General features: G+C 42.1%; 1 protein-coding gene across 1 annotated transcript; it reads left to right on the forward strand.

Moving 5' to 3' along the window:
• Window positions 1–11,540: 11,540 nt before the first annotated feature.
• On the forward strand, window positions 11,541–15,313 carry LOC113015404 (uncharacterized). The gene is made up of 6 exons (XM_026157438.2): window positions 11,541–12,023; window positions 13,032–13,142; window positions 13,998–14,129; window positions 14,239–14,378; window positions 14,633–14,745; window positions 15,025–15,313. Exons 1-6 carry the CDS (start codon window positions 11,879–11,881, stop codon window positions 15,155–15,157), a joined length of 774 nt encoding a protein of 257 aa, XP_026013223.2. The 5' UTR covers window positions 11,541–11,878; the 3' UTR covers window positions 15,158–15,313.
• The last annotated feature ends 1,697 nt before the right edge of the window (window positions 15,314–17,010 follow it).

A 17,010-nucleotide genomic window follows, 5' to 3' on the forward strand; every position in this document is an offset into this window, starting at 1 on the left:
TTGAATTGTTTTTGAGAGGGGTCCTTGCTGGCAGACATAGGTTACTGACGTGGTACACTGCTCCCGGCTCGATCTGGGGTGGGTTGGGGACTTGGCCTTATGGGGCACTCTGTCTCTGGCTTTTTTGGGTCTGGCTTTGCCTGAGGTGCGTGTGTCTTCGCTGGTGTATCGCCAGGGTTGTGGGCTGGTACATGCATGAATCTCAGCATCATCGGCTAAAATTCATATGAACTTCTGCTACACTTGATGTAACTTAACTTGACCATGAAACCACAACAACTGCGTTCCAGTCACACCCTGTTCCTTACTTTAAATCACAAAGCATCACGACTTATACGTAGGGATGGGAATCGATTTGAGAACTGGTTCCCACTGTTTCTTTTTTTTTTTTTTGGCCTGTCCCGTTTGGCTCTTTTGCATCAGAATTGTTGTCTAAAGGCGAAGAAAGATGCCCAACGGATTTACTTTACCAAACTGACCATCCCAGCCTTGCCGTAATGGTCCATTTGATTCACCTTTTATTGTTTATTTTATTTTCACTTACTGAATACGGGACAGACTTGACTGGAGGAAAGAAAAACAGCTGAGAAGGGGGACGGGGGAGAAGGGCAAAAAACAAAAACCAACAGAACGGGCAGAGAAAAAAATGCATATATCAATCACCTGGATCACCTGTTGAGAAAGAAAAAAGAAAACAAGAGTAATAGAATAAACAACATCACAATGATATATGGGAATATAACAGTAAATACTAAATATTAAACATTATTGTGCAGCACATAAGATCAACAGAACACAGTGAGCTTTGAGGTAGGAGCCAAAAAGGGTGTAGTTTGTGGGTGTGATCACCCGTGTGTACACCTGTGAGCATGGACGCGCTTGTTTTTTTTTAAAAGGTTCCTTCATGTAATGATCTGCTAGAGGGTGTGGGGGGGCCACAGCCCCGTCCTCCAGGGCTTGAAGCAGGTATGGAGGAGATCAAAACTCCAGACATCCAGAGGCCCCCAGAACACAAGAGACCAAGGAAGACCAACAGAGGGGCAGCTGCGCCACTGTCCTGGAAAGAGCTGAGGAGAGTCCCAGATGAGGGCTCACTCAGCAGCCGCGGAGCAGAAGCCAGGGGGGGTTGCAGTGACGCGCCCGTGAGCTCCGCCGGCAGCCAGCTGTGCCGAGTTCCCACTGTTTCAATTGTTTGCCATTTTTACAAACGATTCCCTTATTGATTCCAGTCGTCTCAAATGACGTCACCACGTTGCGGAGCGTCATTTACCTGGCAGGAAACACGGCGCCTATGCGGCACAAACGCTCAAAAGTTTGGTTATACTTTACGAGAACAGATGACAACAGGGCAACGTGCAATACTTGCAAAGTAGATATTTCATTTAAGGGAGGAAACACTACGAATATCAAAAGCATTTGCTCACAAAACAGACGATGACCTTAAATGAATGTCGTGTTTTTAATTCCGCTCCGGACTCGTGACTCTCAACCCAGCAGCAGCGCTAACGTTTGCACGTCCTCTCCCGTTAATGCGGCAGGTAAATAATCAACTAACAGTGCATATTATGTTAGCGCGGTCTGCCTTATTACAAACCTGCCATTACTGTGCATTTAGTGACCATGATGAGACAGACAGAGTCTGGCTCAGATGCTGGCAGCTCTCGCTGCAGTCTACCGGCAGCGTCTCCTTTCAGACCAGGATAGACGAATGTCACCGAGCAGTGACTCAGTTTGTGGTCAAAGGCTTGCACCTATTTGCAGTGGCGTGTCTAGAAAATTTTTGTTGGGGGGGCCAGGTAGGGGCACAGATTTGGAGAAGGGTGGCAGATTTAATTGGCAGATAATGTTTAAAAAAATTCTACCAACCATTAACCATAATTCGATAATCCTATAAACCTAATAACCAAATGTACTTTTAACTCTTATTAGAATGAGATTTTAACCACTACGGTGCAAAGTTTTTAGATACTGCGTTGATAAAGTACAAGAGATACAATCAGTGCTTTGTCAGTGTTTACTCAGCATTCAAGGACATCAATATTTGCATAGTATTTTTACTGACATATAGTGCACATATGTTTTGGGCAAAAACATTTTTGAAAATTAAAATACGAACATTTGTAACAAAAAATTGACAAATTAGCCAATGCCAATGCAAAACTTTATCTGCCTGTTAAAAAAAGAAGATAATCTTCTCACAAACTGGTGTTTGATTTTGAAACAGGAAAAAAGTGGAGAAACAAATGAAAAGACTAACATTTGAATAAAACCTGAAAGCAAGTAAATACTTTCTATGCTGCCTTATGGTAAACTTTGGTAATATTGATCAAGAACAGCACTGGCTGATGATGAAATACAGTCAGCTGGCATGGTGACACTGCCAGTATTAACCTGCAGGGCTGGACTGGGACAAAAAAATTGGGCATTTTTACTACAGACCGACCCACCAGGTATTAAAGCCATAAAGCCTTTGAATGAAAACAAATGCTGTGGTGACAGTGATGTACAGTCTTGTTGGTATATGTATGATTTCTATACATTTTACGTCAGATAAAAACTTTGGTTGTAAGATTTAGATAATTATTTAATAAAAGCGAAATATTTTAAATGAGAATAAGAAAGAAAAGTATTTCTTTGTGCCCCACCTTTCCCTGTTAATGCCCTACCTGGCCCCCTGGCAAAACTTTGCTAGACCCGCCCCTGCACAGTTACCAGCTGTCAGCTACATAAAAAAGGATCCTGGTGTTATTTGTCTCTCAGAAACAGATCATAACTTCCCTTCAACTCATTCATGTCACCTAAAAGGTAAACCTGTTTCTCCATCACCTGTTCAGCTCTGATGGTTCAGTAAGGACATCTCCTGGTTTCATCTTCATGTTTCCCTCTCACCACATATCTAAACAGACATCATGACCAGCAGCTTTACAGCTGTGGCTCCAGCAAACATCAGCTGATACTAGAAATTAATATTAAATACATTCTAACAACAGCTGATCAAGCTTAAACGTGCTGCTGTTGTTTAGCGCGACATCCGCTGGTTTCCTCTTTCTGGCGCAAAGTGGGCGATAAATAAACAAGAGAGCCGATCAGCTGATCATTGATCAGTTTCATGATTGAAGTAGCAACAGGAGAGGGAGGGGGAGAGAATGAGAGAAGAGGCAGCTGTGCAGCGTAACGACAGAATAACTCCAGCTTTGTGCCTTTTTTCCATTCTAGCTAAAGTCCGGGACAAACTGCGTCTCTTCTCAGCTCAATACGAAACGTGTAATATTTTCTCTGAATGAGGGACCATTCCATTTTTTTAAGGAGCCGTTGGCAACTCTACTAACCTTATGAATAAAATAAAGTTCACTATCAGTAACATCATAGCACCACCCAGCTGTATAAAAACTCCGTCAAACTGGCTAGAACGCAGTATGAGTTATTGCAACTGAGGGTAAAAAGTCAGCAACATGAAAATAAACTCCACCTAAACTTGGTTTATATCTGACCCAGATAGACTGCAGCTCATAACTTCTTACCTGAAGTTCAGTTCACCTGACACTCGGACTGGCGGCTGCTTCGGGTCTCTCCTCCTGCCTCCCCTTCCCTCATCCACCTGTTGCCTCTGTGGAAGCCCCGTCATAGCCACCACCAAACAACGGAGTTATTTCTACACATCGACCTGCATCTGGCCAATCCACCACCTCTCATTGTTCATGCCATTACAAAAAAAAATAAAAAATAAGTCAAATAAGCCCGATGGCCAGTCCAGCTATGTTAACCTGCAACCAAATCTGCAGCTCCATACAGCAATGTTACGACTTAGATTATATCTTATAACTCATAACTCTTATGTTAGCTCCCCTCAGTAGCATACTGTCAGGGGTTGACATTAGTTCAAACACAGATAAGAGAAATGAGACAACTGCAGACCGACTCAGAGAGTAATTAGTAAACGTGCGCACGGGTGTGAATGTCTCTGAGAAGACACACACACTGAGCGCAGGCTTGGTTCTTTATTTATAGTGAAAGTAAGTTACATAGTACTTCCTCTTTTAACTGTAAAGGGAGAGGTCAGGCATTATCTCAGCTTATCTGACCTTGCACACATACTGAAAATAACAATGCAGAAGTATATCATGCTTATCTGACATCACACACTAAGGTAAGGAATGCATTATGTTCTCTTTAACAATAAGCTTGGTTATGTGAAAATATATGAACACACAAAATATAAGGCATACTTGGTTAGAATATAAGGCACACTTGATTATATTGTATTATAGAGATTTGGTTATAATGTATAATGTAGAAAATCTCTAACACATACTGTCTGAAATATTCCACAGCTGCAATAATTCTTTAAGTGTTATTTTTTCCTTGGTATTCTAATTTCACCGAAGTTTACTAAACTCAACAAACTTGATATTACTTACCGGGACATTTATTCTGTCCTCATTTTCTTTCACCAAAAAATTGTTTCCTGCAGTGCCATCTTTCGCGCTTGGCTCTCCTACCTTTGCTAACGTGATGCACATAGCGCAGAAGCGATGCTGCATTCACTTACACTCGGATATCTGAGCGTCACCGTGAAAACATAATCGGACATTTGATATTTGATTGAATTTTATTGTTTTGCCTTTGGGGTGGCACCTGGGGTGGCCAGTCTGGTTTGGGGGGTGGCCTGTTCCCCCCCAGGCCACCCCGCTGGACACGCCATTGCCTATTTGCCACAGCAGATGCCCCCGATTTTCATTAAGTGAATGTGTTTAATTGTAGGCGGGGACATTAGGCAAGGCAAGGCAAGTTTATTTTTATAGCACAATACAACAGCAAGGTGATTCAAAGTGCTTTACAGAGACATTTAAAAGATAAAACAAATAAAAAGCATGTTTTAAAATGGAAAAAAAAGAGAAGTAGATAAAATCAGTAGTTAAAATGTAAGTTTTGAAATTTAAGCTTAAAAGTAAACAGTGCAGATTTGGTGCTTTATTCAAATGCAGCTGAGAACAGGTGAGTCTTCAACCTGGATTTAAATAAACTGAGTGTTTCAGCTGATCTGAGGCTTTCTGGGGGTTTGTTCCAGATATAAGGAGCATAAAAGCTGAATGCAGCTTCTCCGTGTCTGGTTCTGACTCTGGGAACTGATAAAAGACCGGATCCAGATGACCTGAGGGATCTGGAAGGTTCATACTGGGTCAGGAGGTCACTGATGTATTTTGGTCCTAAACCATTCAGAGCTTTATAGACCAGTATTCCACTACAGATTACAGATTACATGCCCCAAAATGTATTTGTAACGTATTCCTTTACGTTACTCAATGAGAGTAACGCATTCTGAATACTTTGGATTACTTAATATATTATCAAGCTTTTTACAACTACATGAATGTACTATTGCTGTGTGAATTATTACTTTTACTGAAGGTTACTCGCCGTACTAATACTGACTGCATGGACTAAAACATGGATAACTCTTTCCAAGCGCAATGCGAGAGCTTTTGCGAATACTTTGAGATCAGTTGTGAGCAGAGATATTGGTCTGAAACTAGAGCACTCAAGAGGGTCTTTTCCCTTTTTAAAGAGAATGGTAATAAGTTCTGTTTTCTGGTCTCTGGGGAAAGACCCGTTCCGGATTGCAAAATTAATTGAGCCGGTCAGAGCGGGCACGCTCCGTTTTGCGTAACTATTTTTAAATCCCGGTAGCTCTGCAACCACATAAGCTAGCGCAATAATTCTTTTGCATATGAAACCGGAGGAGTTGTACTTACATCTTATGCCATCAGCTTGTCCTCGGTCACGGTTTCCTTCCACATATAGCTTTGCAAATATTGCATAAAAAGCACTTGCAGCAACAAAAACATAATATTCCAGAAACACGCTTTGCCGATCCGATCAGCTGTTCGTAATACTTCCTACATCCATCAGCGCGAACTATCCTATGTCCACCATTACCTGCCCGAAACCGGACGTGACGTCATTTTCGCGGAAATTTCGTTTGTTTTTGTTTTTTTTTACCATCAGGGCCTTGTAAGCCTATACTGGTGTAGTTATGTTTGACTTTATGACTTTCTGTGTCGTTTCTGGGATGCTTAGGACTCATATTGCACTGCTGGAAATAGTTTATTTTGATGCACATGCTGTTTTTTTGCAAATTTGCATTATAATATTTATTTTCATTTTTCCTGCAGTATATAAAAATTGGTCTATTTCAAAAATAAAACTATGAAGACACTTAAAATAAATTTCCTGTGGTGGGAAACTATTTTGTGCAACTTTTTTGTATTTAAAGTGTTGAGGGATAAGCCTCTTAAATTTCTCTAACTAGAAATATATGTTAAAAAAACAAAAGCGATTTTCAATTTTTTTGTAATTTATTGCACTTTTTTGCAATTTATGTAATTACTATGCACTTAATGCATACTGTTACACCCCGGCCTAGGCAACCGGGGTGCAACGTAGAAAAACAAAAATAAAGAAAATAAAACCACGAAGGCCCTCCACCAAAATCCCAAAACGAAGGTGTCTCAAACGAAAATATTAACAAACCCATTCACAACTATTTACAACAGACTATTTATTTACACCAAACACACCAAACTATTTACAACACGGGGGAGATCGCGACCATGACACACTGAAACACAGGGTTTAAATACATAGAGGGAGCAATCAGGAAAATGGACAACAGGAGGGAAACACAGCTGGGGCAAATTAGACCTGACGAGACAGGGAAACGTAAACTGAAAACACTAAGATAACACAGACTTTCAAAGTAAAACAGGAAACACATAACAGTCACGCCAAAAGCAACACACCGACAACACCAAAACGTAACAGTTCCCCCCACCCAAAAATCAAACATGTAACCCCAAGTGAAATGTTTGATCAAAACCGGATGAAGGCTGGTGGAGGCTGGAGCGGTCCCACGGACCCTCCAGCGAAGACGGATGAAGTCTGGAGCGGTCCCACGGACCCTCCAGCGAAGGCAGACGAAGGCTGGAGCGGTGCCTCGGACCCTCCAGCAAAGGCAGACGAAGGCTGGAGCGGTGCCTCGGACCCTCCAGCGAAGGCGGACGAAGGCTGAAGCGGTCCCTTCAACGGACCCTCCAGCGAAGACGGACGAAGGCTGATGAAGGCTGGAGCGGTCCCACTGACCCTCCAGCAGACGACGAAGGCTGGAGCGGTCCCTCGGACCCTCCAGCGAAGACAAACGAAGGCTGACGAAGGCTGGAGCGGTCCCACTGACCCTCCAGCAGACGAAGGCCGGAGCGGTCCCTCGGACTCTCCAGCGAAGGCAGATGAAGGCTGGAGCGGTCCCACGGACCCTCCAGCGAAGGCGGATGAAGTGTGGAGCGGTCCCACGGACCCTCCAGCGAAGACGGATGAAGTCCGGAGCGGTCCCACGGACCCTCCAGCAAAGACAAACGAAGGCTGGAGCGGTCCCTCGGACCCTCCAGCGAAGACAAACGAAGGCTGGAGCGGTCCCTCGGACCCTCCAGCGAAGACAAACGAAGGCTGGAGCGGTCCCTCGGACCCTCCAGCGAAGGCGGATGAAGGCTGGACCGGCCCTCGGACCCTCCAGCGAAGACAGACGGCTGAAGCGGCCCCTCCCTCGGACCCTCCAGCGACGGCGGACGGCTGAAGCGGTCCCCGGGCCCCCCAGCGAAGACAGACGGAGGCTGAAGCGGCCCTCGGACCCTCCAGCGATTGGACGAGCCCCCATATGTTACACCCCGGCCTAGGCAACCGGGGTGCAACGTAGAAAAACAAAAATAAAGAAAATAAAACCACGAAGGCCCTCCACCAAAATCCCAAAACGAAGGTGTCTCAAACGAAAATATTAACAAACCCATTCACAACTATTTACAACAGACTATTTATTTACACCAAACACACCAAACTATTTACAACACGGGGGAGATCGCGACCATGACACACTGAAACACAGGGTTTAAATACATAGAGGGAGCAATCAGGAAAATGGACAACAGGAGGGAAACACAGCTGGGGCAAATTAGACCTGACGAGACAGGGAAACGTAAACTGAAAACACTAAGATAACACAGACTTTCAAAGTAAAACAGGAAACACATAACAGTCACGCCAAAAGCAACACACCGACAACACCAAAACGTAACAGTACATATTATTAGAATCTGGGTTATAATGGTTGTATTGATGTATAGCAACTTGAAATGCACCCAAAAATGGTACTACAGCATGTAAAAATATAAATATAAGTTCTGGCGGACTTGGTTCTATGGTAGGTCTTAAAGGGTTAAGGTCTTTCAGCGCTCTATGCAGCTCATCTAGAGTTAATGCGATTACAGGTAGTATCCTTAAAATTGATATTTGATTTATACAGATTTTCAAAAAATGACGAGAAAGTCGCATTAATGGACTGAGGATTTGTCGTATTTTTACCGTTTGCAGCTGTTATAGCTAGGGATGGGTACCGGCATCCAGTGTCATTATGGCACCGGTTTTGACATAAACGGTAGTAACCAGACCGAAAAGCAGCGCACATTTCGGTGCTTTTTTTCCCTGAGCTGTGATACACTTTGGATTCTAGCCAATCATTTTACCTTTCCAAGGATAGTAGGCGGGGCCAGGTACGTACGTTCTTTTAGAGCAGAGCTACAGATTAAAAATGCCCAAGGCGAAGCGGTCAAAGTCTGGCTGTACTTCACAGCAAAAGATGCAAACTCAGCAGCAACAATTGCTTTAAGGTGATACTGTGATACTGTCAAAGGAGGTAACTCCTCGAATCTGATGAAACACCTGGCGATGCGTAGCGGGGTTTTTTTTAAAGCCGAGAAATGCGCCGTATTTGATAGCTTGCTGCGAGACCTCACACCGAGCGCATCTACTGCGGGTGTGGTGCCTGTTATCGGACCCGGAGTTAGCAACATCCCCCAAAAACCCGAAGAGGAGAGTCCTGGCCCCTAGCCCTGCCAGTGTAGCAGAAATGATGAGGATGATGATGCAGCAACAGCCGTTCTTCTCTGCGTGAGGAGCTTAATGTTGTTCGTGTGTAATTTACGTTGAGTAGGCTAACCACGTTATTACATTAATGCATGTAAGGTGAACTAGCAAACATCATCATAGCTACATGCGGCTGTCTTCTTGTTTGATGGCAGATACTCCCTTCACCCTGGACAAAAAGGCTAAAATGACCAAAGAAAAAGTGGAAAAACGTTAAACATGAGAGGTTTTTGGACAAAGTTTGTGTTTTTTCCATTGTTTAAGCACTGCTTCCAGCCAAGAGTGATACCATATATGCCCCATAGCTGCAGTAAAGGCTAACATTGTTATCTTTTTACAAAAAAACAGCTGAACATGAGAGGTTTTTGGACCCATTTTGTGTTCTCCATTCTTTAATCACTGGTTCGAGCACCGTTTAAGCACCAGCACCGTTTCAAAAGTACCGGTTTGGTACTGGTATTGGATAAAACCTAAACGATACCCATCCCTAGTTATAGCTGGAATATGTGCCCTTGTTTCACATTCTTTAAGCATAAGTACTAACAAACGACTAGGACGCTCTGATTCAAAATAGTTCTTCTGTCTAGTTATGAACTCTGATTTGGACAAGGTTATTGCATCATATTCTCCCTTCAGTGAAGCTAGGAGTGTAGACTGATCGTCCGACTGGATAAGTTTTTGCAGATTCTGTAAAGATTCTATCTGATTTTCTAAATTGGACACCTGAGCAAGTTTGTTTTTGCCAGCATGGAGGAGAATGAGATGGAAAAGCCACGAATGAAACATTTTGTAGCCTCCCATAAGACTTGTGGGTCGATATCTTCATTAGCACTGATATCTAAAAGATCCTTCAGCTGGAGCTTAAGCAGGCTGAGAAAGGTAGAGTTAGTTATTACATTTAGACAGATAACCATTTGCACTCACATTCACACTGGTGGGCAATTTCGAATCACCAATTAATCTAACCCCATTAACTGCATGTCTTTGGACTGTGGGACTAAACCAGAGTACCCAGAGAGAACCCCCACTAATACAGGGAGAACATGCAGAAAGACACACATAAAGACTTGTGATGGTGGAACTGAACTCCTTCTTGCTGTGAAGCAAACATGCTAACCACTGTTCCACTGTGCTACACGGCCAATCTGATTACAGTCTTTAAGAGTTTCATGATTCATAGTTCTCTTTCAGTTCTCTTGCAGATGTAATAAATCATAATTCTCTTTTTTTGTTACTCCTGTGAGGCTGTTTGTGGGCAGAGATTTTTCAGATATGCTTAAACATGAAGCTAACTGAAACCAGGTGTTCTGTTAAACACACATTCGGAAATGGCCACTGTTTATAACACAGTTGTGTGAACTGAAATGTCAAAAGTCTGCAGGACCAACTCTGGTGCCTCATTCAATGAACACAGCTCACCATTAATATTATGATCGTTCATTAAATATCAGGGAAAACATTGTTGACTAAGCAACACTGTGTTCGGGAAACACATGCCAGCTGAACTTAAAAGAAAGGTTTAGAAGACGTATTGTTGTTTTGAGCAAAGAAGGGCTTTCTCAGCATGTGATCACAGAAAAACTGCTTTTTATTTCATTAATAAAATAACATCATGAAAATGATGTGCCAATTAGTGTTTTCCTTGTTTGAACTGCATAAAACATATAATGCATGTATGACTTCTATCTTTTTCCATATTTGAACACATATTTTATAAACACTGCAAGCAGTTTGTTGTGCAGAGTCATTTTAAAAAAGATGATAAATAAAGTCACACTTTAGTGTGTCTCTGTGTTTGTGTGGATGTGTTGGAAAACACTTACGTGGCCAGTTAAAGTGGGTGTCAAAGATTACATGTATTAAAGGTATTAAAGGTAATGAGCCCTGCTCTAAACAGCTTTCATGAAGCTGAATCTATTCAAGATCATATTCCTTCATTTCAGATGGCTTATCACCTCGTACTTTATGGTGGTTTTTGGCTGTGGCTGACCTTTGAACATCTTTTTTAGGGCTCCTGTTGGCCTGTGGGATAGGTACTTGGAGCTGTCCTGTAAATCTGCTATTCTATGAGATATATGAGAAGGGGACTGAAGTTTAGAAAGAGAGGAGACATAGTTGCACAGTCAAAAAAAACTCTGTGACTATGTGTGGGCAGCATGTTTCACTGTTTCAGCAGGCAGTTTAAAGAAAGGCTTTACGCCGGCTTGATTTATTCTCTGTGTTTTAGTTTACATGTACAGCCAGATTACAAGGAACCTGGACAGCAGGAAGCAGGAAACCCACACTAGCAGACTCTACTCAAAACCACCCAAAACAGGAACTCTGTCTAAGAAGTGATGGTGCTCACCACTGCAGCACCACGCTGCCCTGTTAGTTTCTGTGCTGGTAAAAATAAATAGTTCACTCTGACATATTTCCTGTGTCACAAACACTTCTTCTCTCTGCTGCTTCGATGTACTTACAGTTTGTAGAAGGCAGCGTCTAACAAAGCCGTGTTATTATAAACATACTGCAGCTGCTGAGTTAAACCTGTATGTTTGTGATATGATAAGCAGCAAATATTAAAAACAAGTTGTTGGAGGTATTTTAATGAGCACTAAATGGTTTCCCGATCCCACTGAAATCCACAAATGTATTTAAGCTACTGCAAGTTTCTGTCATTTATCATTTTTAATGATTTAATTACTGTATTAATGGAATTTCAGCATTTTTAATTTATATAATGGAACTGGAGGTCTTGCAGGATGTTGTTTGCAGTGCTTCATAACTGACTCTTACACGTATCATGACGTGTCAGATGAAAAGTGACTCTCGTCTGGTTTTACTTCCTCAATATTTTCATTTCAAAGCTGTCGGACTTAAAGACACAGACAGACGGTGAAGCTGCTCAAAGATCTTTCAGCTCAAAATGTCTACAGAAATTCAAAGTGTTGAAGATTTCAGGGTGAAATACAGCAGAGGGTCCCAGGAGGATGGAGGAGTGAGAGAGCAAAGTGAGGTGGAGGTGTTAGATGATGGAGAGCAGCACCCTGACGTTGGCCTACAAGAAGCTGGTAAGCAGGAAATCATCAAAGTGACCAAACCAAAGAAAATGTTGGTAATGAAAGTGTTGTTCAGTGTCTTTTAAAGCTCTGATATCCGACCACTTTAAGACATATTAGTGTTCGTGTCACATGTGCCCAGAATATGTTTCCAGTCCAAACTGGCACACAGATCATTTGTTGCACTGGGCCTGTTTACTCCCAGTTAGGAGCTCCGTTTCTAACCGTCGGACTGTTTCAGTGTCTGTGGCTTCAAGTCAAACTGGTTCAGCTGCTGCTCTGCTTTCAGGAAGAGGTCTGTGAGTGGCAGAGAGAAGCAGCCAATAGGAGCAGCACAGCTCTTTTAACCCGTTAGTTAATGCAAAGCGTTTAAATCAGTATTTCTGTTCTGTGGTCCGACAAGGAACAGATGGATATCTAAACAAATTCTTTGTTAAGTCAGCTCTATCAAAATGCAGTATATGTGATTAGGAGAAACACAAACAGATGAAAAAGCTTTTAACTCAAAAGTGTTTAAGTGTAGTTTAAACTGTAGAGTTTAACTGTACTAAAGAACAGAGTAACCAATAGAACTCATTTAACTCATCAGCCCTTAATGTTTCTACAGTTCATGGTTGTTCCTTAGTATTACATTTGTACATCACTCATGTGTGCATATGATAAAGCTAATAACTGTTACATCAGGACTGCTAGGTATCCTGTTCCCATGGAAACATTGTCTTCTGAAGTATTTCAAGAGAAATCAAACACACCTGTCCAACAGCAGCTGAAACACGCTAAAAAGATATCAGTTTTCTGATTTCTGTTGGTCAAAATATATTTTGCTGCTGACCACAAATGTGTCTAAAATGTAGTCATGTCTCAACATTGCCAGCCACATTAGAAAAACACATTTTGTGATGTGCAAGAACCACTCGATTTAACATTCCTACAAAGGAAATTAACTAAATGTAAAGAAAAATGAATTCCAAAGTGTCTTTAGTGCCTCATCAGTGGACTCTTTGTGTATTTTCTGCATAGATGAACACTTCCAGAAGAACGTTCCAGCTTCAACAAGAAGCTGGCTCAGAGTTTTTGAAGTAAACCTGGGAGTGCTGTATCTTCTGATGCTGGCTGCAATCACGACACGCTGTGAGGACATTTAATTCCAACATGTATTAAAAATTATTATTATAATTTAAATTATTATTATTTACATTTGACATCTCTACATGAAACTATTTGAAATTTAGACCTGCTTTTGTCCAGTTCTTATTCTCCTCCTGCAGTGTTTCCTCTGGTAGGATATGATCTTTTATTGGGCTTTGAATACATAGTGCAGAAACATATGTAACGTTTATTTGTTTTTAACATCTATTCCCCTTATGAAGTTAGGCTAGAACAGGGAAAACAAAAAAATCATCCACACTGCTTTCTAACGGGACCACACTCTCACAGTCTTCCTTGCTGCAGGGGAGGGGTAGTGCAGTGTGCTCAGGGGGCAGGGAAGGCTGGCCAACACTGCAGCTACCATCATTCTAACCACATCTTCCCTATTTCAGTAGCTTTCAATGGCTCGAACAGAAGAAAAGGGTTGGAGTAGCTGACAGGGACAGGAAGAGCGAGCAGGAGAGAGTTTCTCTGACAGTGTCAGAACAAGCAACAGCAGATGGGCGCTGGGGAAACATTTTTGATTTAAAAAAAACACATTATAAATTAACAAACATCTGGGCTGATTTCTTCCCCTCCTACAACACTCAACACGGTGATTCTGTGATTATATCAACAAAGCAGACAGGCAGCAGAATCTGCTGAAGAATGCTACAGGTGCAGTCACACTATGTTAGACAGTGGCGGTCTGTTATCATTATGCTGGCTAGTTAGTTCACTTGAGATAATTAGGGAGCTAACAAGCTAATGTTTGTTTCATTTATTTGAAAGGAAAATGAAAAACTTCCGTCGATGATATTATTTAGTTTTAAATCAGTTTTGTTGCTCTTCAACTAGATATTTTAGTCACTTTGGACAAAGAGCAGCTGCAGAACAGAAACAATGAACTGAGCAACAACTTCAGCCTTCTGGCTGATCACTCCAGTCAGCTACAGGAAGAGGTCAAGCAGCTCAAAGAAAAGATGGAAGGTAAAACACCTTTGAATCACGATATGAAAACATCTCTGTGAGTCAAGTAAAGGCTGTAACTTTCAGCACTGAGTAGAAACTGTATTTAAAACATGTGTTTGACATTAAGAGAAGTGTCCCGATCGATGGACAAGATTTGGAAGCAGCTGTTACTTTAAATCCACTGAGGCAAAGCACTGGCAAGAGAGCAGGAGAGCCTGTCAGGATAAAGGAGCTGATCTGGTGATGATAAACAGCAGAGAGGAACAGGTGGGTGTGTTTGTTCATGTCTGTGTGATCTTTGATGGAGCTGACAGTCATCTGTTACTTGTGTTTTTGACCTGCTGTCAGTCTGTGACCTGCTTCCTGTCTCCACTCTGATGAATTTCTCTCTGATTTCTACACAATGGAAGAAAAGTTTCATCACAGTTATTCTTCCTTCAGACATGTTCACAAGATGATGTCACTACAACAGAAGTGCTGAATTATGACTGGAGACAATATTTGTGTCTCTTCTCAAACAGGAATTTATCAATGAACTGAACCTGAGAGGAGAGTCCTGGACTGGTCTGACAGGCAAACAGACATCAGGAGGATATAAATGGGAATGGGTGGACGGATCAGCGCTGACAGAAACGTGAGACATTAGTTTGTTTCTATTCCAGAGTTATTATTTAGAAGTGAAACATGGATGTTTTGGAAGATAGATCAGCAATACATGAGTTGAGCTATTTTCCAACAGCCCCACAAACTGAATGTAAAGAAAAGCAGAAATCCTCCTTTGAATGAACAGCTGTGCTTGAACTCTCTTCATCTGCAGTCTGTGATGACGTTCAGTTACAACAAGTCAGTTTGAAGGAATCAGGATTGAAAAAAGTTTAGTCCAGCTTAATATCATATTTTATTTCTCTGACAGGTTGTGGGCACCAGCACAGCAGAGTACGAGTTATGATTCCTATGGAGTCTGCTGTGATGATAAAGGGAACTTGAAACAGGCAGTTGAACATTATGTTGGTTACAGCTCGAAGACCTTCATCTGTGAGAAATGAGTTTGGTGCTTTGATGTAAATGTTTGAATAATCCAACCAAAGACACCTCACTATGAAATGTCCTGCATGAGCCTCAGACTCAGCTTACAGTCTTTACTTGTTCATTCTGCATCATATATTGATTACATGTGTTATCTAAGGACCTTGGAAAGAAAAGCTTCTGGACTTCTTTAAGTTGCTTGAAGACGTTTCACCTCGTCCACCTTTTGGATGATAGGTGAAACAAAAAAGGGGGGGGGGGGGAATGTACAATGAACATAGAGAAGCAAGGCACTGATAACTATAACAATAGTAGCATCAACAACAACAGTAACAAAACAAAATGAAACTGGTCTCAAAAGGAGACTGCTATCCTTCCAGTGATCCCAGTCCATCTTCTCATTTTTCAGACTATTTAAATGCTTAAGTGCTTACACCCAGTCCACACCCAAACCAAAACGCAGAGTATTAGACCGAACTTTGGAATAAATAACTGGCAACAAGTGATATAACAACACATATCCCAAGCATAAATGGGACTCTGTAGAGTTTAATTGTTGTTATTATCTTGTACCTGTTTCGGCCATTCATAGTTATCCCAAACTATGTATTGTCAGTGCAAGAAAAAAAAAAGGGAGAGCGAGTCCTGGCCCTGGACATATATTAAGCGCACGTTTTGGGTCTTTAAAGGTCATTTCTTGTCCGTCCGCGGTAGTAATCCTCAGCGTCGCTGGATACCCCAGTGGACTCCGTTGCAACTGTGAAGTAGATTCCTCACCTCAGTAAAGGTGGCACGCTGTTTATTCACAGCTTGGGTGAAGTCCGGCAGTACGCGAATACAATCACCATCTACAGTTGTTATCACCCCAGCCTCGGCTGCCTTTCTGAGAAATATTTCCTTTTCTGTGAACTAATGACATTTCACTACAAATGCGCGGGTGGCTGGTCATCTTGAGTTGGCTTGGTGCAGAGGGTCCAATGCGCCTATTCTAGAGTCGGCACTTTTTCTAGACCAAGAGCATTTTTCAGCATTTCCGACGCATATTCAGATGGGTGTTTCCCCTGCTCTCATCCCTCCTTTACCACCATAACGCGGCCGTTGCAGCGCTGTGACCTAGCCTCCAAATCCTCGCACCAGGCCTTCAGCAGGGCAAGCTCTTTTTTTCAGGCTGGAAATGTCGATTCCATAGAGTCGGAATTAGCAGTGACTCCCTTTTCCAACTCAGATGTGTGGTTTTCAACCTTATCCAATCTTTTATTGAGTGTCTCAACGACGTTATGCAGCTCTGTTTGGGTCTCTGCAGCCTTTTCATCTATTTTCTCCAGCAATTCTTGCTTCATTCATTGCAGCTCCTTCAGGATTGCCTGCTGCTCGCCCGCAGTTGTCTCCGTGGCATTTGGGCATGCTAGGCTAGCTGGGCCAGCAACTAGCTCTCGTGTCCTGCTCCATCTTGTTGGCTTGAATTTTTTTGGGCATGTTGTCCATAGACTGGGATGGTTCTTTTCTAATATGTTGTTGCTCTCATATGTGAAGTAATATCACGTAATTTTCTAAGAATTATATGGTAAATCCAAGGGTTCAAGGGCAGAGCTCACAAATCAATGTCCTCACATGGCGCTGCCGGTTAAAACATTTAACAGAATATAAGGGAATCAGCTCAGATGTTATTTTTAAGGCATAGAATTAGAATTCCCTAAACAGCTAATGCCAGTTCATGCTTAATACCATTTTGCACCACAAGATGGTACAGTTAGACAGCTTCTAGTCTGCACAGAGATCAATCTTGTATTGTTTGTTTTTACAATACATCATTAATATTTTTGTTTGCTACCATATGGGTGAACACCCACACTTTATTCAGCCGCTGTAAAAC

This window comes from Astatotilapia calliptera, chromosome 22, assembly GCF_964374335.1.
Source record: "Astatotilapia calliptera chromosome 22, fAstCal68.1, whole genome shotgun sequence".
Taxonomy (NCBI): Eukaryota; Metazoa; Chordata; class Actinopteri; order Cichliformes; family Cichlidae; genus Astatotilapia; species Astatotilapia calliptera.